This window comes from Cyanistes caeruleus, chromosome 13 (assembly GCF_971803275.1).
Source record: "Cyanistes caeruleus chromosome 13, bCyaCae1.hap1.1, whole genome shotgun sequence".
NCBI lineage: Eukaryota > Metazoa > Chordata > Aves > Passeriformes > Paridae > Cyanistes > Cyanistes caeruleus.
In genome coordinates, this window is record NC_141713.1 from 3,583,195 (window position 1) to 3,604,691 (window position 21,497).

General features: G+C 42.0%; 1 protein-coding gene across 1 annotated transcript; it reads right to left on the minus strand.

Moving 5' to 3' along the window:
- Window positions 1–392: 392 nt before the first annotated feature.
- Window positions 393–21,288, minus strand: SYNM (synemin). The gene is made up of 4 exons (XM_086849572.1): window positions 20,419–21,288; window positions 14,989–15,113; window positions 9,159–9,229; window positions 393–7,656 (listed from the first exon to the last, which is right to left on the minus strand). The coding sequence occupies exons 1-4, from the start codon at window positions 21,202–21,204 to the stop codon at window positions 4,016–4,018; spliced, it is 4,623 nt and encodes a 1,540-aa protein (XP_086705698.1). The 5' UTR covers window positions 21,205–21,288; the 3' UTR covers window positions 393–4,015.
- Window positions 21,289–21,497: the final 209 nt, after the last annotated feature.

Here is a 21,497-nt window from a genome sequence, read left to right on the forward strand (position 1 = left end):
GTTTTCTTTGCTAGAAAAAGGTTGAAGTTGACACATACCTTGATCAAGTTCCAGGCTCCAAGGACAATTATGATGCTGATATTTAGGGAATTCAGGGAATTCCACCTTCTGTGTTGCTTTATACTCTGCCTCTCCCATTACCTGTGGCACTTCACAACCACTGCTGGTCCACACGTGCTGTGTGTGATTGGAATAAGGAATATGCCACGTTCTGCCATCATTTCTATTATCAGCCTGAAAGAGGTGAATCTCTGCTGGAATGAAAAATTAGGTTCATTCTGTGAACCAAAATTAGCCCAGCCTGAGAGCAAGGTATTCACAGACATTAAGTCCTTTTTCTTGGACAGTGCAGCCTTAAAAACATCAGACAGGAAGAAAGAGAAACATCTGCATTGATTTTCATTGTTTAATACTCAAGAGTGAAAAAGTGTAAAATCACAAAGCTTATACCACCACAAAAAAAACGCAGTTTCATTGCAAATGACCAGAACACAAGCTGCCTGCAAAGTTTCACACATCTGACATCAACAAACCCAGGTTCAACATTCTTACCGTCTTTTGAAACACCTGCTGTTCACAAACATCAGCCAGCACTGAGCTCTCGCTATCTCACACATCTTCCTTTATGTTCTATGCTCTATTTGCTTCCTAGACCAGTGGTTTACACATTTGAAAAAACAGTGCCCCACTTCTGATCTATATCAGCATAGAAATAAGTAGTTTTTACCCGCCACAAAATACTAATTATATTTGAAAAGCGTTTTGTTTAATCCAAACACAGCGGTAAAGTTTTTATTTCTATTTAATTAAAAGCGTAATATGAGTAAGCTTCAGAAGTGCATGCTGACTGAGGGTATGTCACCAATCTGCTCAGCCACAGGATATGATTTTTATGCAGAAAGTGATCACCCTGGGTGAGTTAGTACACCAGGGAGTAGGTTATGTTTGCTTTCTCTAGTTAATTCCTGTACCTACAGCCCCAATTCTGCACATGCAGCCATGGCCTGCTGGATATGATTGTCCACCTAAATACACTTTGTTGTCCGAAAGTAGAATTATCCAAAAGTTATCATTATGTCTAAATGTCTCAGGTTAATAAGAACTAAGTGGAAAATGGGTTGCTCATATTAAAATCTTTTTGAAAGTTAAACCTTTATATGTGAGGCAACTTTGTTTTCACAGCCTTTCTTCATGAAAAGGAACTGTGCCTGAAATGTTAAACCCTTTTTAACATCACGCTAAAAAAATGCACATTTCCAGTTGTCTACAATAACCTAGCTTCCCAATAACTGATTAAAATCCTGCTCTTAAATAAAGTACACTGAACAGATTTTTTTTGCTTCAGACTATCAAAACAGAAATGTATCTTGGCATAACCTGCTGCATCTGACAGTGACGTGTAAAGGAATTTCTGAAGAGCTGTTGTTGCCTCAGTGGAAACAATACTGATTTTTAATTTTTTTTTAAATCCTTCAGTGCTGAGGGCACCTACATTTTATGAGTCACTTGCTCCTCATTTTATTCCCTCACCTGACAATATAATCCTCTCAGCTTATCAGGTGAAGATAAACAGTTTTGGCATCAGTGTTCCTACGGAGCGCCTCTGTCGAAGGTTCCACAATGTATCAATAAATGGGCTTGACATCCTAAGTAGCTTTTTGTTGGTTCCTAAATATATTTTCTGCAGATATTCTTGGGTCTGTTTTACAGAGAATGGTAAGTCTTGAATAAAATTTCAAGAAAACTTACACTCATTATTTTTACCTCTGTTGCTTACTACAGACCTGACTTCTTCCTTCATGTAGTTATTTGATACTTGAAGTACAGAATCTGATTACTGGCATCTAGCTGGAAAATTCTGGCTAATACATGATTATTAAACACAGAGATGTTGCCACCTTTAAAATCATACAGTCAGCTGAGGAAACAAAAGTATAGGATGAGATCAACAATTAACATCCTATTTATAAATGGAAGCACGAGATCTCTTCTGAGCATACTGGATTAATTTTGAAAAAAATATTATCTATTACACAGTGAACGGTATAAATAAACTTAGATTACATGCCTTTAGTGCTTCTACACAACTCAGTTTCCTATTCATTTTCCAACTGTTGGTGGAACTTCCAATTTCAACAAATGGTTCCAGACAAAATGAGGAAAACATTCAGAAAATTTTGCAGTGCAGACAAACCTCATGAGTTAATCTGTGGAACATTAATAGCTTTGTACAGTTTCAAACTTAGTAACTAAGGCACACATGGATTAAACTGTCCTATATCTGAAAGAGCAGGATATGTCAGTCAGCACGGAGCTTCTCAGCTTTGCATTTATGTTCATAGTATAAAGCAGCAGTCAGCTTTGAGAAATCTACTTCTGTTAATAGTAAGGAATCTGCAAAGTGACTAGTCATGCCAGACTAAGATAGTCTAACTGGATTCTAATATGGATCAGCACACACAAAACTAGGCTTACATAACCACAGGAAAAAAATCTGGGAGCTGCTCAGCCACCCCGAGCCAGGTGTGTGTCTGCTCTGCAGAGGTGGGACACAGTGAGCGAGTGTGTGCTTGTGTTTGTGAGTGTGTGTGTGCAGAAATAGCAGCTTCTCACCTCTGTTTGTTACTTCCATACGTGTCCAGTACGGTATTTCTTACTCCAGTGACAATATTTTGGCTGCTATTTTTTGCTCCTGCCAGCACTGCCCAGGTCAGGCCAGCCAGTGGTGCTGTGCTGGCTTCCAAGCTGAACTTATAAAGTCACTGAATTATAAAGTGAAATTATGTCCTTCATTCAACCAATGTGCAATCCAAGTGAAATTAGCTTATTTGCAAACTATTTAAGTAGAAGGCAACTTTGGCCTGAGGCACGTGTTACATTCAGAGAAAAAGAAAAAAAGGAAGAAAAACATAAATTCAAATCTCAGGTTGGGTTTGCAGGGGGAGTGATTGAAAAGGACATCTTGTTTGTAAACAAAGGATTATCTGGGAATGAGCTGACACACAATGATCATAAGTGTCATCGATGTCATTTGTAAAAGTTTCCTTCTAACAGGACACATATCAGCTAATTTCACTGTGTTAGGAAATTAGGCACTATGTAATCATGTTTGACACTTCACACTTACCTTTAGCAATACCTAGTATCAGGTAACCCATAAACTGCAAAATAAGTTGAGGTTTCTAATGTACACAGCCACTGAATCTGTAAGGAATTCTCCTTACCTCAGTGGGAACGCTATCCAGTCTAGTTTTTAAATTTGTTTTCTTTTTAGAGATATTAAATATATTACTGTCTAACCATAAAATTCACTATTTCTCACCTGGAATACTGTGAGAAATTCTTACCTCAGTGTTACCTCTTTCTTTTTTGCACTGCATTCAAGCTATATAAATAATGTCACTTTTGTCAATTCTTGCTATGCTTAGTTTGATCCTACAGGATCATATTTAATTTCATAGTTGTAATAGTAACTGTCTCTTATAATGTATTAATTAGGTATTGCATATAAGTACACAGAAATGGAACTGAAAATCAGCTACTACCACTTGTTAGTCTCATATTCTGTTAAATTTGTGGTTAGTAGCTTGAGATTTAAATAGAATTGCATAGTAATATTGTAGTAACCAAGTACAATACAGTATTAAGAAAACAATAATTTGAAAAGTCCTATTCAAGCACACATTTAATAGTTGATGTGCTATAAAACAAACAAAAAAAATAGACTCCTTTGAATTCCTCAGTAGCAAATTCCTGTTTCTATGGGTGGAAAAATCTGAAAATATTAGACACAGAATTCTGAGGAAAAAATATTAATAGCATGATCTCTCCCAAAAATAAAATTTGCAATAAAATAAAATGTGCTGAATAAAGGCTTAAATTCAATACGTCTCAGTCCACCATTAATAATCCAAATAGCTTGAGTATTTCCCCATCCCTTTTTTCTCTTTAAAAAAAAGGATAATAAAAAATACGTATAAACAAATTGCTATGTAGGCTTCACCACAGAGTCCTTTCAGAACCACTGTCCATCATTATCATTATCCTCATCATCTTCCTCCTCATGGTCCAGGTAGACAAAAGCGACTTTCTTCCCTTCAGAAGTATCTGACTTTTGGTCGACCGTTCTTTGCAATTGCACAGTCTGATCAAAAAATGACTGTTCCACCACCTTTTCACCCTGATCTTGGGAAAAACTGGAGAGAACATAGCCACCTCTTGTGCTTTCATTTCCTGCAAGCTGGTCACTTTCAACGATGACCTGTGGCTGACCAGCAGAAGGGTCTTGCTTGTTGGACACCAGCGTTGCCACTTGCTGTTCCCCACTCTTCACTGCAGATATTCCACCCAGATTGGAAACATCCATTTGGAAAGTGTAAGCTGTTTCCCTAGAGCCTACTTTAATATGCTTCACAGAGCTGCTGCTCTCAGATGACTCTGCTATTTGTGAAAGATCTTCCACCACCCCAGCTATGGGTCCTGAGAAGATTATTTCCTCAGTATGAGCTCCCGCAGGACTTATTTTAACGTGCCTGAAAGCTCTTGAGCCTCCTGAAAGAGTCTGGTCTTCCAGTTCAGTGATTTCTGTGTGCTGGGAGACAGGCCCCTGGTAAATGATTTCTTCAGCTGTCATAAAGCCCTGGGGACCCAGCTGGATTTGTCTGACTGAACTTTCTGCCTGTGAGAAGTCCCTCGTGCTGCTGACCTCCACTTTACCAGAGATGGGTCCTTCAAAGATAACGTGCTCAGTATGAACCTCTTTTGGGCCCAGCCTGAAGTGCCTCATGGATCTGCTGACATCCACAGCCCCTTCAGCCTGGGAAAGTCCATCTGAGCTATTGAGTGCCAGAGAGTCTGAACCTGACCCCTCAAAAGAGACTTCTTCAGTCACTTGCCTTGATCCTACCGTGACACGTCTCGTGGCCCTGCTGAAGTCTGTTGAAACCTTCTGAGAAAGATTTCCAGAATCCATCTCTTCTACAATTGTAGTAACAGGGCCTGTAAAAATTACTTGTTCTGTGGTTTGGATTTCCTTGGGGCCCAGTTTAAAGTGCTTCACAGATTGGCTGAATTCTGATGGTCCCTCTCTCTGAACAAGATCTTCTGTAGCACTGAGCTCCAGTGTTTCAGAACCAGGCCTTTCATACAGGACCTGCTCAAACCTCTGGACTTCTGCTGGGCCAACCCTGACACTGCTCTGGGACTTGGTGTGATCAGCTGATTGTGATGAGTGAGAGGCCTCTGAATAATCGGCGGTTTCCAAAACCGAACCGTCATAAACAACCCTTTCAGTGGTGTGATAGCCAGTGCCACCAGTCCGCCTTGTCGTGGATGAGCTGTAGATCTCTTGGTCAGCAAAAGGAGTGTATTTGTCACTGGGGGAAGAAATATCTATATTGCTCCTATCTGAGCTCTCTTTCTTCAGGGAGTGTATTGTTGCCTTCTCCTCACTTGAGATTGTTTCACCAAGCTGATCTACATTAAATTCATCAGTATTAAGGGTCTGGGACAGATTGACTTCAGCAACAATTGTCACTGAGCCCCCCTCCTCCTGATCAACTTTTTTGATATCAAATGCCAAGTTGCTAGCGTCAACTTTGTTGTCTTTTGTTAAGGCAGAGAGCTCCTCTTTCACACTTTCTGGGAGACTGCCCTCCAACTGCTCCAAAGCTTCCTTCAATTGATGTTTAGGGTCCTTTGTTTCCTTGGATAAAAGCCCTTTTATTGAAGTCTGAAACTCGTGAGGAATTTTAATTTCTTTTTCAATAACAATGGATTCAACATGGGATCTTTCACCTTCAGGATGCTCTTTTAAAATATGGGCGCTCGCTTCCTCCCCCACCACTTTATAGGTTTCTTCTGGAGAGCTCACACCTTCCTCTCTCTTACTTTGTGTGCCTTGCAAAAATTCATCTTGCCAAGAATATTTAATAGTAGATTCTTCTTCAATATGAATTTGCCCATATACTGAGTCATCATCTTTTTCATTAATAATAGGATGATCATCAGGAACAGATACAAAATATTTCTGTTCAACAGGTGAGTCATCTTCCTCGGTTACTTCTTCCACATGAGTGAAGCTCTCATGGCGTGGTTTCTTCTTTTTGACATCTTCATAGGTGACAGTGATGTTTTGTTCCTCCTCACCATAACGCCTCTCCCTCTCAGGGAATGAATCCTCCACTTCTTCAACCTGGAAAGGTGTTGAAAAATCACTCCTTTCATCGGTGGTGTAATCCAGTGGCTCCTCTACAATCTCCACATTCACAGACACGTTCTTTCCACTCTCGCTTCCTTTCAGGCCGTGATGGACAATATCTTCTATCTCCTCTTTGGAAGGAGTTCCCTCAACGCCCTCTCGAATCACTTTTCTAACATCCTGGTTTGATAGATGTCCTAAGTCACCTTCATCAGAAATATTTATGTCTTCTTGAACTTGAGACTGCACTGTGAACTCAGTCTTTATTTTCCCTTCATCTTCTTGTTCTTTCTTATCAAAATAGGTCACTTTGGTGTCTGTTGACATTTGTGAACTAGAAGACTGTGTGAAACTTTTAAGAATGTCAGCAACAATATTCTCTGCGATGTTTTCAGTTGGCAGAGTTCCTATTTTATGGCTTCCATCCCTAATTTGCTCTTGACCTTCCAGATTGGACTCTGCTTCTGAAATCCTCACTTGATGAGTTTCAGCAGACTGAGTTACGTGGTCATCTGTTTCTCTTCCTGTAGAAGTTTTAACACCGTGTACCCTTATTTCTTTATGTCTCTGAGGTCCTTTGTCAGGAGCATGCCTTTCAATACTGATTGGGACCTCAATGACATCTTTGCTTCTTGATTCTGAGGTCACAGTTGCATCTTTTTTGGTTGATTCACTTTTCAAAGTTCTTGGAGTAGAAATATCACTCCCTGTTACCTTCTGGCTAACTTCTTCACGGATATATTTTTTCTGCTCAGTCTTCCTCCCAAAATCAACACTTTCTTCTATAAAAGATTTCTCATCTGTTTTCTTTTTCTCATCCTTTGTTTGTTTCTCCAGCTTATCTTTTTCCTTCAGCAGAGATGTCTTCTCATCAGTTGGTTTGCTGTCTCCTCTTTTGTCTTTTAGTATGGTCCGAGTTTCAATTATAGTTTCTTCATATTTAGATGGTTTTGCATTAGTAATCAGCTCATAAGCTGGAAATCTAGTGAAGCCTGGTTTAGTTCTTGTATTTTCAGCATCAGGCTTGTGGTCCTTGTCTGATCTTTCAGCATGTGCCGATTCTTTTGAAAAAGATGCAGTGGATGAAGTTGTAACTTCTGTTTTCTTTCTTTCCGGAATCCTCTTTTGCTGCATTTCAGTGCTTCTCCAGCTACTGTAGTCTGGAGTAAATGTTCTTAGTTCTTTGTGGTCTGTTACAATCCTTTCATCCTTTGTGACAGTCGTTGAAGGGCGATATGTTGAACCAAGTAGGTCCCTTCTGAAAGTTCTTCCCCCTGTTGTTGTGTGTGATCCAGCCTGTGTGGAGTGAGCTGAGTAACGTGCAGAACTGCTCATATTCGTCACTGGCATTCTGTGCCTCGTGTCAGTGATCCTGGCAGCAGGCAAAGCTTTATTTCTATTTCTTTCTTGATAAGAAGAGTAAATATCAGTGTAGTTATATGAAGTATTAATAATATCTGCAAAGAGAGCACAGGTGACCAAGCATTAAAATAATGGTTTGTATCTAAAATACTATCAAATAGAGGGCACGAACTAAGAAAACATGCAGTATGTTTTTTGAAAGAAATAATGTCTTCATTTTCAGTGGAGCTTTGTAAAGGCATTCCTCTAGGTTTTACTTGTTAATTAAGTCTATGCATAAAATTCATTAAAGCTGAAAGCAAAGCTTTTCCTTGAGTTGCAAGATCTTGCTGATTTTGCCTTTTGTGCACTACTGGGCATTGTGGCATTAATTGAGGAACTACGCTTTTTGTATTTATACTGATGTTAATTTACAACTTCTTATTAAATAATGTATGCTAATATCATAGGCTGGGTTTTTTGCTTTGTTAGCCTAAGTGGCCTGAAGTTTCTTAGTTCCTATTGATATTCAATGGCACATCTGCCACCACATACTAGAAACTGCAAACACAAATACAACCCTTCATAGCCACACAATAAAGCACAACAAGGGAGAGAAATAAAGAACTTTTTAGGCTCTATCTATAGAAATTAATACAATGTGCCAGGAATATCTGACAGACCAACCAGAACTGCACCACTCACATCTCTCACTCCTGAAAAGCTACCACATCTCCCCTGACTTTTGGTAGTGTCTCCTGTATTATTTCTGTAATTCCTTTCCTATTCTGTGTATATGTCTGAGTGCTGTCTGTAGAAGTACTGGCTAGTCCAGATCCAAACTGAGCTGTCCAGATCCAGGCACAGTGCTCACAATTTAACAGCACAGGCAGATCTGCATGAGCATTGCAGCCTAGGCCTGAGCCTGCTGAATTTCCTGCTACACACACAACCTTCAAATGTCTTCTGGGACTACAATAATGACTCCACATGGTTAAACTCATGAGTATTAACCAGATTAATTCTATTATTAATTTAAATGGTCACAATGAAGGTCCATCTTATCTAAAATCCTGTTTGCATGGACTAAGAGTAGATACATAGGGAAGAGTATAAGAACAGGGCAAGTAAACAGTGATACTTCCCTTGTATACTCTCACAGCCTCCAGAGATTTGCAGCTCCTAAGATAGAAATGGTATCTTTATGTTTAGTAAGTCTTTGATTTCTCTTTCATTACTCTGCTAAAATATCTCTAAACCCACGTGAACTTTTTAACACTCACAATGCCTCAGGATGATGAACTCCATGGTTTTAACTACATGTTCTGTTAAACATCTCTTGCTCTATATTTCAAAACTCTCTGAAGACCTATGGGTTTCCAAAGGCTCTTTAGAGCTATGGAACATCACTCCCTATGTTCTCCACTCAAGCCATGATTTTATAAGGTATCTCATATAGAAGAGCAATATGTTGATTTAAAATATTAACACTCAAAACTAATTCAATATTCACTTTGCAATACACCCATAAAAATATACTTCAGGAACACTATAACATAATAATTTCCAGTTATATTTAATTTCATTCAAAATTCATTTTTTAATATTCATATTTTACCTTGAGGCAATTTCCCTGCATGCTCTTCTCTCCATATAATCCACTGCTTGCTCTCCCCTTCTAACAAAGCTCTGAAAAACACAAAGGGCATTTCATTAAAATACTGGGAACAATAAGCATAGTATTTTACACTTATAAGTCTTAGAAATTGAAATAATTATCCTGTAATTGCCACATTCTACTAGACCAGATTGCTTCAAGCCCCATCCAACCTGGCCTAGAACACTTCCAGGGATGGGGCAGCCAAAGCTTCCCTGGGCAAGATGTTTTATAAAGAAAAGGCAAAAATGAAAAATATTTGCAGCAACCTTCCTGCTTGTAACAGAATAGTAAAGGTGGTGTTGCAGTGTGATACAAGGGAACTGTTACAGCAGGATTTACAACTTCTATCATTATCAAATGCAAAATGAAGGAAAGTAAATTCTACTGTCAAACACAGTGGTTGAGGAAACAATTTATAGTGTTAAATTAACTATTCTTAGCTCCTATTCCATTGGAAATCAGCATAACATATTTCACAAAAAAGGAGTAGGAAAATTCTCTGTGACAGAAACTGCTTGGTTTCCTTTAACAACATCTTTGTCTGTCCTTGTTCCTCAGCCTCCCTCCTTCTTGGCAGTGACTCTCCAGCAGCTCCCATACTTCCAGGAAATGCTGGTGCAGCAGCCTGGAAATGCTAGGTCAGGTTCTCTCCCTGAGCAAGGGAATGTTACAAGCAGCACAGTAACTTGGGTGGGTTTATGTGCTTCTACCAGCCAGTTACAGCATTTCTGGGTTTGGGAATGCCAGATGTTCTGCACTGATAAGACACAGCTGCAACAGCAAAGCTGGCAAGAGTAAGGCTGGAGAACTGTGATAGCCAAGGCTTCTGACTCCCTGGGGCAGGAGATGAAAGCTGTTTAGGATTGGAGTATAAACACCTCTGCTGGACATTTATGTCAAAACTAACAAAGCAGGTGTTTTAAGCATCACCTGTATTTCACATTTCCCATGACTGATCCCTTTTACATCAGCAAAGTATTATTATTATATATAATATACTACAGGTAATCATTATTATTATATTAGCAAGGTTTTCTTTGCCATCATGGATTTGTCTAGATCCAGAAGAAAAGCCAGGTCAGAACTACTTAAGACAAGCTCAGATGGGCATCTTTCCTTCTATTTTGTGAGTCGAAAAAACCCGCAGTAAAAGCAATCTATCTTTCTCCATGCTGAGAAGAGCTTCATAGGAATTAGATCCCTTCAACACATATAATGTTCCCAAGACCAAACATCTGATCCGATGAAGGCAGTGAGTGCCAAACAAATTGCTCTGACAGACACGCCAGAGAAGCTTGTGGTGACGCTGCAGAAACACATCCAGGAGCTGGCAGTGAAAGCGTTAACCGTGACGAAGGAAAGCAGGAATGTGGGGAGTTTGGCTAAGGATTTCTGGCTGCTGTTAAAACAACAGTTGTTCAGTTGCTGCAGCAACGTATGAAGTCACTAAAAATAAGTTCCAGGAGGTAACTGTATATGGCAAAGGGCAGCAGCCCACAGAAAAGCTGGATCTGAAGTATTACTACTGAAAGTGAAAGGCAAAGCTTCCTGAAACCTCTGTAAAACTGGACAGAAAATCAGTATTTTACTGGACACTTCATAATGTGTATGACCTCATGCTTATCAGAAAACCAAGAAAATGTTAAACTGGCTAGACTTACTAAACTGGCACGAGAAAGGGCAGTGTACTGTACTGAGCCAGCAAACTCAGGTTGTGTTTCTAAGCCTGACCATAGCTTGAGTTTATCAAGACATTTTGCTTCTCTATTCCTCTGTATCCTTTCCTACTAATAACCTCTTGGTGGTAAGGTCTGCTTTTAAACTTAAACTGCCTGAGGAACTAATTTCAACTGTATGAACTTTTAAGTACTCATAGTAGTAATAATTTAAAAAAAAACATTGCTCCAAGCAGCACTCTTCTAAAAAAATAACCATGTCAGCTACTTCCTGGAAATCAGGTCCCAAATGACATATACTCCCATTTTGTTAACACTTAAATTTAAGTGTTACCAGAAAATAATCCAACTGCACCATTAGCTCATCTCCTTATTAATGTCATTTATCTAAAGTTAGCAGGGACATGCTCATCAGCCTGTGCTGGATGACAGCAGAAACAACCGGTCCATGAAAGAAGGAGGAGATAAAGTGGTTGGGCTGGGGAGAGAGAACAAAAGGAACTAGTGCAAATTTTATTATGGTCATTCAAGACAGTAATGATTTTGTTTCAGCTACAGAACCCCAAAATCTCAGATGGGGCAGTTGGGCAGCAGGCCATAAAAATTCATCCTCTCTATCCTGGATATTTGCTAAGGAGTTACAAAAACCCCGTATCTCCAGGAAGGGAGGGGGTCAAGGTCATTCCACAACCCTTTTCCACCACAGGATGGAAGGATGAGGAGTGTGAAGAACAGCAGGTTAAACTCCTCAGGTGTTGAAAACTTAGCAAATTCTCAAAATAAAACCCATGCAGGAGTAGAACCTATTAGATGGTATAAGTTACGAAGGGGAAGTAATGAGACTGACTGGAAAAGCTGTGGTGAGTAGCTCAGAGGACCTCAATGCTGGTGATGATTTTGTGAGAGGAAAGCATGGAAAGGGTCAGAAGTGTTGATGGAAGAACACAACTGGAAAGTCCACCTGACAAGTGTGTTCAGAGATCCTAACAATGATATGGAAATAAGAAAAAAGTTGTGTAGCTTTTGTTGCTTCAGAATGCAGAGTGGTACTTGAACAGAACAACTGCATGGCACTGGAATCTCAAAGTGAAACATTTTACCCTTCAACAACAAAATACTTTAGAGATGCCAGAAAACCTCCTGAACCTATTGGTACAGGCTCTGGGCAGCCTCTGCTGTGTGAAGAGAAGTTTCTGCTAGCTAAGGAGAAAGGCCTGAGAGTAATTCAGATTCCAGGCAGGTTTTCTATCTCCTTTTAAAATCAAGAGTTTTACAGGGTGAATAAACCACTCACTTCACCACTTCTTTCTGGAAATAAAACTTAAGCATAGCTCTAAGTAGCTGTGGTTTTGCAAGGTTCCAAGAACACAGAACAAAACTGTGAGACACTTGTTAAATATTTACTTCAACAGTGAGAAGAGGGTGTAGGAATGAAGATTCCTGTGTGGTGTAACTTCACAAAGCCATATAAGACACATATTCCACATCCTGAGTGAATCTCGGCTCCCAGAGCAGGAAGGGTGAGCAGAGTCAGAGAGGAAATACACTTGGACCTTCAGGAAGGGTGTTCCTTGCAACAGTGATCCTTCTTCCCACTCCAGGGGCAATGATGACTAATGGAAAGACCTGACTTGTAACAGAACTGTAGGAGTTGTAAAAGAGAGAAAACACAGGGTGGGAGGCACAAAGAAGGCTCCAAGACCAGCTACCACACCCTTAACCTATAAGGCCAGAAGGAAAAGAAATGCCAGGGCCTTCGTGGGAACCTCTCCATGGAAAGTTCAGGATGTTGGACTGAGTGTGAATAGGGGCCTTTTGTTTCCAGTATGCATATGCAAGGGTATATGCCAGCAAGCTCTGTGAAAACCAACTGAAGCTGCGTTCACATGCCCTTTTTTTGCAGGTAAAAAGACCTGGGAGAGGAACAGGATTTGAAAAAGTACATGAGTGAGCAGTCCAGATTTCTCCTGCTTAATCTTACTGACTGGCTCCCCTCTCACAGCAGGGTTGATAGAAACACACAAGAAAGAAGGAACTATTTTCTCGAATAAAGGAAGAAAAGAGGAATAAGTAAAACTGCATAAATGTAAAAACACAAAACAATAATTTTTCAGCTTTTGATATTTTAAAAGAATTTTGTTTGCTGGTGTTCACGTGGGTTTTTTTATCTGTAGAAAGGCCCATTCTCTTGTTTTCATCTGCAGATCATCTTTAGTGGGCAGATGCTCATTCTTCCACTGACATCTGCCTTGCCAAGGCCATCAGCGAGACAAGATGCATTCAGATCCATCAGATGAAGAAACCCTACAGATTAAAGAGCTTCTTAACTGGACAACAAACACACTGCAAGTGATGCTGAATTGTTCTCCTTTCATTAACCAGGGCAGGGAATCCTTAGACAAACCAATAATGCTCAGATAATCAGTGATACAACTCTGGAGAAGTTCCAGAATTTCATGGGCTTAAAAGGTTTTCAAACAACTGAATATCTGGGCATTATCATTCCTAGTTCTGGATGAATACTAATCATCAAAACAACTCTGATAATTCTGTTATTGTGACAGTGCTAATCCTGTTATACAGATGAATAAACCAAGGGAGAAAGTTTAACGACGACAGTGAAAGTCAACAACAGAGCTGGGATTAAATTCAGAAGAATCTGAAGTTTTTTTAGCAAAGTTAACAGAATTAACACACACAGATAAGGATCACAACTGGCTACCACTTCCACAGTAATTCTCCAGACACTATTGGCTTTCCAAGGATCACAGGGATCCCACTCCACCAACAAACATCAAGGCACTGTCACTTATCAAGTGACTGCAGATTACTTGTCCCACACTGTGATTTTATCTCATCCAGAAACCAGCCTTGGTCTGTGCCTCCTTGCAGACATTCTCAAGGCACCATGAACAGACTGTTGGTGCTCTTTCATGAAGAAAGACATTCTCTGCTCACTACTCTTTATAAAGCTACTCAGAAGTTATTTCAAGTTTCTCATATTTTCAGTTATGCAATGGAAATTAAATCTCATATGCATCAGTGGATTGACAGTCCACACACCTCACTCATAATAGCTGGGTGCTATCTTTATCCAGGCTTACTGGTTCACATTCAGGACACAGCATTAATGCTTTAGGACACAGAAGCATATATTATATTTAACTGGAAATACCCAGTCTATTTACACAGGTTGAATACTAATAATGCACCCAATGCAGACAAGGTAGTGACAGAGGCAGTCTCCTTAAAAAAAAACAAAAACAAACAGAAGTAGCCTGACATTAAATTTTTGCAAATTAACCCTCTGCTCAATAAGAATAGTCCATCTCTCTGTATTTGAAGATCAGTATCTCAATGAAATTTGTTAAAAATATTGTGCTATTTGTAGAAAAAAACACATTCTTTATAAGAAGGGAGGATCTTCTTTCAATTCATTTAGGGTTATTTAGGATTTTTTTCATTCCAAATCAGTTTTGTGCCATGTATATCATGATTATCCAGACAAGAGAATTACTCTGGCTTTTCAACCCCACAACTACTTAAGTGTCTAGAGAGAGGTACAGTCCTAAAGATTCATTAGCAGAGATGTTGTTAGCTCTGATCTCACACTTGATCTAAACATGTTTTTTATAACAAATCAAGGACGGAGAAAGCCAGGGCTTAATCAAACAGATTTTTCTGTTATCTACCTACTATCCTACAACTGCAACAAGGATGGGGAACTCACTGCTTCCATCAGTGCTGCAGGTGGTCACATATTTAAACACTGAAACGTGCCATGTAAGTTGATGGCAACAACATAACCTCGAGTTTTATTGATTGCAATTTAGGGATACTGTCTCCTCAGCTGGTAACCAAATGTTGCCCCAAAAATTGCCATCCATCTGATATCCATTTGACCAAGACTAAGAAGGTTTCTTACATACCACTATATTTGTACCAAGTTAATAGGATTCCTATGGATTATATTGGCTTTAGAGCCTTGAGTCTCCCAAAGTCTCTGTTTATATTTTAAATGCTGGAAAGAAGATGAATGGGGCTCCTGTATCTATAAAAAGGGATTTAAATTATCCTCTGTCTAGACAATAGAGTGTGACCACAAATCTCACCTGTAGGTTTCAATTTCAAGGATGAGGCCTGCTTTCACCTGCAGGAGTTCTTGGTAGTCCCTCAGGTAATCCGTGATTGACATGGTCAGGAACTGCTTTTCTTCTTCCAGGGCATCAATTATTCTCTAAAGAGAAACAAATTACTTTTAGTTTTGAAAGAACACCAAAGTCTGTACTCTTGAATGCCTTAAAACATAAAATTTTTAATTTAAAAAAAAAAACAACTGATATAAAAATACATCAATATTCTATCACTTCAAAAACCAGAAGAAATCAGCTCTATGACCTCCCCATATACAAACTGAAATACATTGCTCCTGAAACAAGTTTTATGCTAAATTCATTTTATGCCTTACTGAGCTGGTTAAAGATTTCAGCAAAACCCAGTCAGATGCCCTGTACAAAAATTATTAAACACACATAGCAAGGAAAATACACTTCTTTATAAGACTTGTATGTGACTCATTTGGTCATTTTAAGACATGCTTAAATCACACTTGAGATCAGAAATTTTAGCAATTGCTTTGCCATGAGAACCTTATCAGTATTTTGGATGTGTGGGTTTAAACCAGTTTTGGAATATGAGCATCTGAAGTTACCACAGTGCTCACAAGGTAAAAGATGAAACTCCAGGGCTTCCTTCAAGTTTTCTACAGCATCTGGATACCTGCTTTGAGGTCCACCCAGCTCTGTCCTAACTGCTGCTCATAAGGATAAAAGATTGCTCATTTTCATCTCAATAATTATATATGACCTTATATAACACAACTAGATATATAAGGTTATATATATTTACATTAAATGGCAGGAGGAAGAAAATAAACGAGTAGCAAGTGCTTTAATCATCCTCTCACGTGAAGGGTGAATTGTCATTTCTATATATATGTGTACCAAATCTAACCTTGCTAACTAATATGCTATAGACTGCACTTTGTTCTGGGGGCTGGGAAGACAGAAACTAAATATCAACAAAGGCCCAATTCTGTTTTGTTCACTTCACTCTGCACTACGAAGAAACTCTGAAATGTCATTTACAGAGCAAAACCTCAAACACATGTACAACACTAAATAGGAATTCACAACAGTATATTTTAGATTTCATCCTGACAACTGCTTTGCAACCAAACTGGAATATCAAGGCACTGATGGTTTAGTTTTAAAAAAAATCACAATATATCAGTTATAGGCAATAAGTACTCCAGTATCACAGTATGAACAATGGCATAAAAATGAAGATACAGCAGGGGACTCTGCTGTTAGTGCCAGCATGATGTGCTAGGCAGAAGTAAGAACTAAGAATATAAAGTGCTGGCATGTCAAACATTAATAGTTTTGGGGTTTTTAAAGTAAAACTAAAAAGAAATCTCTGTGAAGGAAGCTGCCTATAATTGCCTATACATGTGGGTTCAGTTCTCTATATAACACATTAATCTCTTTCTTCATTTGCCTTTGCAGCTCTTGCTAAATGAATGCACTGATGTTTGCCTTGATGTGACAACCCTTGCCTACAGTCTTCAGTGTAGCTAAAATTCCCTGTTTATAGCAGGGGACAAATCAAATCTGAAAGAGCACCACAAACCCCCCAACAGCCTCCTGCAGACGCCAGTGGAGGCACCATCTCATGGCCATGCAGATCTTTAGCAGCTCTGAGGTAACAATCCTGTTCAAGAACAGCACAGACACATGGAAAATCCTGAGGTGAGAAGGGAAGAAAAGGATGAGGCCCTGCTTTTAAAAAGGAAAAGGCTACCCAGCAAGAATAGCCAGGGTGCAACAGAACCAGGAGTCAGCAAACAGAGCAGAAGAATCCCTGAGAGCTCTGATACAAAAGTGAAATGATTGAGATGTTTCTTGCCTCCACAGTTAAACACAGAATAACCTATACAGGGGTATGCATTCTTTTAAAAGAGCTTTAAAATGCTGCAGTCCCAGAAAAATCCATTCAGGAAATTTCTACACTAGACTACAGAGTGTGGGGAGCTCTGAAAGATGGGGGCTGTTCAAACCTATCTAGAAACACTGGAGCTTCAACCCCTCACCCCCAAGTTCTCCAGTCTGGGCTTGAAGCCCACCTGGATTCTCCCCACTGGGTTTGGAGAGCACTGGAGATCCAAGAGCTGGAGTTAATGATTACCATAAGGGGCCACATAACTCAGCCAGCTGTGCAGTAGTTCCAAAGGAATTAATTCCAGCGGGAGCAGACACTCTATAGACTGCATGGCAGACATCCAGTCCCCCAGCCCTCCATCACTGATGCTCAAACATAAAGCAGAAGACAACTGGTCTCAAGTCCTGTCTCCAAGCATGCCAAAAAGCACAGAAACCAATCCATCAGAATTCAGGAGATTGCGAGCCAACAAACCCATTTTGCAAAAGGTAACCTCTACTTGGCAGATCTTGTGTTTTCTTCACACAGGACTCACTTGGAAGAGTCTGTTTCCCAGCCACATCAATCACAGCCCCCAAAGCCCAGTGATGTCCTGCTAGGACTAAGGAACAGAATAGAAACTGTTTCCTCACCCTTCAGATGTTCCTTTCCAGGCAGCACTTGGAAATTTTAGAAGGGCAGAAGGGGAGAAAGAATTTACTTGGGTTGTCCAAGCTGTACCTACTGAGGGAATAGAGGATTCCAGGCCCCAGCCCTTGCCATCTGGTACTATTTACTGATCCCATAGCTCATTCAGTGGCTCAGCAGGGGAGGAACTCACACTGCACTTGGCTGGCTCAAAACCGGTACACAGAAAAAGGCACATGACATATTGACAATAAATGTGCATTTGACAAGATGTTTTCTCCTCTTGAGCTCACAACACTGACACAGGAACTGATCCTAAACCCATTCTTATCAGTGGGAAATACCTGCCTCGTTTCAGAGCCCCAGGATGGGCCATGGAGGGTTTTACATCCAAATAATTCAGGGTTTTCAAACCACCAGTTTTTGCATCAGTATTCTCATAGCACACAGCTAAAATGATGGAAGTAAGAGACCTACTGAGTTCATCCCTTTAGCACTTGGGATGTGAAAATTTTCCAGTGTGTGACTTACTGCCTGCCTGGTTCAGCTACATTATAACTCCAAATACTTATTTCTATTTAACACTGCTGAAAGCTTCAGTGAGGGTAAGGGCAGTTCAGGAGGCAAAGATGAACATATAAGGCAACTGGATGATATATGGAAAATATGAATAAATCTAATTGCCATTGCAGCTGCAATGAACAATAATAACTTGACTTTAATCTGTACATACATATCATTTCTACATGACACTCTACAATAAATAAGCATGGAATTGATGCTCTTTAAAGAGTAGTTTAAAACCCATGCTGAACATACTTCAACCAGTAAAAGATGAGAAAAAAAAACCACTTTGATCCCAAGAACGAAACCTGAAACAGCTGCTCCTATGCATTCTATCATTTTTCTTCCTGGATGTGAGCAAAATATTTTATTTCTCATGTACAGGAGACTGACAACTGCAAAAAGGCCTTTCTCACTAAAACCCAAACATAAGACCATTCAGAATTAATAAACCTTATGACATATTTGAATATACATCTAGATAATATTAAATTTCTGGCAAAAATTGTCAGATATTTTCAACACACTTTTTTCTTCTTGCATTACTAAGATTTAAAACTATTTTTAAGGATACCAAATGTTCATAAGAGTAACAGAGAAGTCTGCAATGTTGGTATCAAAATAACAATCTGTTTTGGAGCACTGCATCAGAACCATTCAAGGGCATCCATTGATTTTGATTATTTGACTTCTGCAATAGATTGCTGTCATCTATGACTGGGTTTCTCCAGTTGCTCTTTCAAAGAAAGTTCTTTAAAAATACAACCAGATACAGAGATAACTGGTTTAAAAACACCTTGCTGAACTGAAAAGGTTGAATAAAAGCCATTCTCACTGGCTTTAGAAGAAAAACTTGTGGCACGGACAGCGAGCTATACAAAATATTCCCTTTACTCCATATTTAGAGGTTTTCAGTTTGAGCAATGATGACTTTCATTATAAACCCCTAATAAAAATATACATAGCAAGAAGGCTGTGTTTTGTAAATCTAAGAAACTGTAAATATAAAATGTAAAAAATGAAGAGGTTTCTTTCTTCTTTACTGGTGTTGACTGTTAGATAGATTTAATTAACGAGGGATTTACATATGTCATCTTCTGCAGCTTTGGGAATGTTTACATATGTGATTGTGAGAATGAATTGTCCTGTCAAAAATGGAAAAAGAAAATAAATTAAAAGTCAAGAGCTTTTCCGAATACTTCTTACATACCTAATCTGTCTCAGTTCACAGCATCTGCAAACTATGCAACTTCCAAACAATCTAGCAGAGTACAAAAACCAGACACGCACACAGCAACAGGTCCCAGCCCCTTCCCAGTTGCCAAAATCTCCATAATCTAGCAGGGCTGCTGGACACAAAGCTGGACAAAGCACACGGGGTTCAGGCACACACCGAGCTGCAGCAGGGTGTTAATAAAGGGTCTAACAATGAACAAAAGAAATGTTGCCCTCAGGAAATGGATCGATGGGCTGCATGATCTAATATGTGCTCTCCACTCCGAGCTGGATGAGCGGATACTCCCCTGTTCCGGCAGGAGCTGACTCCTTCCCACGCACAGGGGAATTGCACATTGCACCAAACATCATCCTGACAGCAAACAAATTCTCAGCTGCAGATGCTGTCACCCTCAGCACCAACACCCACCTCCAACATCTTGCCTTTACACAACTCAAAAGTTTTCTTAACTACGCTGGAGACCGCAAGCTTTTCCCGAGGCTCAAGGCACACTGGAATAGGTGTAATACAGGAAGAAATTTCAGATTATTTCTCTGACTGGGACAGGCCATCCTCAAGCCTCAGGGCCGTGTCCTGAGGTTCACTGCCTCCCAGGGGCTGCTCCCCGTCCCAAGCGCTCCTGCCAACCCTGCCAGGATCCCTGGCAAGCCCGTGTGCCCGCTCCATGCTCTTGGGCACTTGCCAAGGGCAGGTTGGGAAGGGAGCACCTGTCACCAGGATGATGTCCTCAGGGTCACTGTCTCCTTCTGATTCACACCCAGCTCTCCCCAAACCCCCCGGGGGGCTCCAAGGGACTCCTCGCCCCACACGGAGATGGGCTCAGCAGCAAAAGGCTCCTGCTGGGCCACCTCTTCTTCCAGCCTGGAGAAAAACCCACTGCCAGGAGGCAAAGAGGGGTGGGCAAGCCCTGGACCACACCGAGTCAGAGCGGTTCTAGCACCCCCCGGAGCAGAGCGAGGAGGAGGGATGGGAAACTGGGGCTCACATCGCGCCATGGACCGAACTGAAGGGAAAACCCGAGTGGCTGGAGGAGTGTTTGGGAGCCCCAAAACAGGCACCGAGGGGCGGGAAGGAAGAGGGAGAGTCCCGGGACCCAGAGCCATGTGCCACCCACCTGGTACTCCTCCAGCTGGGCGCCGTGGCGGTCCTGCAGGGCCAGCATCTCCTGCTCCAGCCGCTCCCGCAGCGCGCACAGCTCCTGGCCCTGGCGGTGCAGATCCTCCAGGTGCTGCCGGCACTGCCGGCTCTCCTCCCGCAGCAGCTCCAGGTTCTCCCGGTTGCGCTGCGCCTCCTGCTCCTGCAGCACCTGGATCTGCTCCTGGTAGCGCAGCAGGGTCTCCCGGCAGCTCTGGCTGAGCAGCATCTCGTAGGTCTCCTCCAGCTCCTCCAGGCTCAGCCCGGCCAAGGGGGGCGGCAAGGCGGCCAGGTTCAGCCGCAGCTCCCGCATCTCCACCGCCTCCCGCTGCTGCCGCTCTGCCATGTGCCCGTGCTCGGCCTGCAGCTCCAGCAGCAGCTCCTCCAGGGCCACGCACTCGCCCCGCAGCCGCTCCAGCAGCGCCCGCTGCCCGGCCAGCTCGGGCTCCAGGCGCCGCCGCATCCCCAGCACCTCCGCGCCCAGCGCCCGCAGCTCCTCCAGCTCCCGCCGCAGCCCGTCCCGCTCCAGCTCCGCTTCCAGCTTCGCCCGGCTCAGCTCCTCCAGCTGCATCCGCAGCCAGGCCAGCTCCTGCTCGGGCACCCGGAGCCCGATCAGCTCCTGCTCCCGCAGCTCCGCCAGCTCCCGCGCCAGAAAGCGGTTCTCTTCCTCCAGCTCCCGCACGCGGGTCACGAAGACCCGCAGGCGGGAGTTGAGCTCCTGCAGCTCCCTCTTCTCGTCCCATCCCGCTTCCCAGCGCCGCCACATCTTGCCGGTGCCGCGGGGTCGGGGCGCGGTGGCCCCGGGGCTGCGGGCGCTGCGCGGCTGCCGCGGGTGCTGCGCGGTGTGCGCGGCACCGGACAGGCCCCGCCCCTCCAGACCGGCTCCGCCCCGGCCCCGCCCCATCGGCCCCGCCCCGGGGCCCGCCCCTCTGCTCCCCGGCGCCCCCTGCCGGGCTCCTGGCGGCTCCCGCCAAATTCCTGCGCGGGAATCTGAGGCCGCCTCAGGGAGCAGAGCCCGGTTTAAGGAGCCAAATCCCACTCAGGGAGCAAAGCCTTGTC

Excerpts from the sequence above, each read along its gene's own strand:
- SYNM (XM_086849572.1), bottom strand. The coding sequence starts at position 21,204 with ATGTGGCGGCGCTGGGAAGCGGGATGGGACGAGAAGAGGGAGCTGCAG. Across the intron at positions 15,114-20,418 it reads CCCAGCTGGAGGAGTACCAG|AGAATAATTGATGCCCTGGA; the intron begins GTGGGTGGCACA and ends GTTTCTCTTTAG. Across the intron at positions 9,230-14,988 it reads CTTGAAATTGAAACCTACAG|AGCTTTGTTAGAAGGGGAGA; the intron begins GTGAGATTTGTG and ends TGTGTTTTTCAG.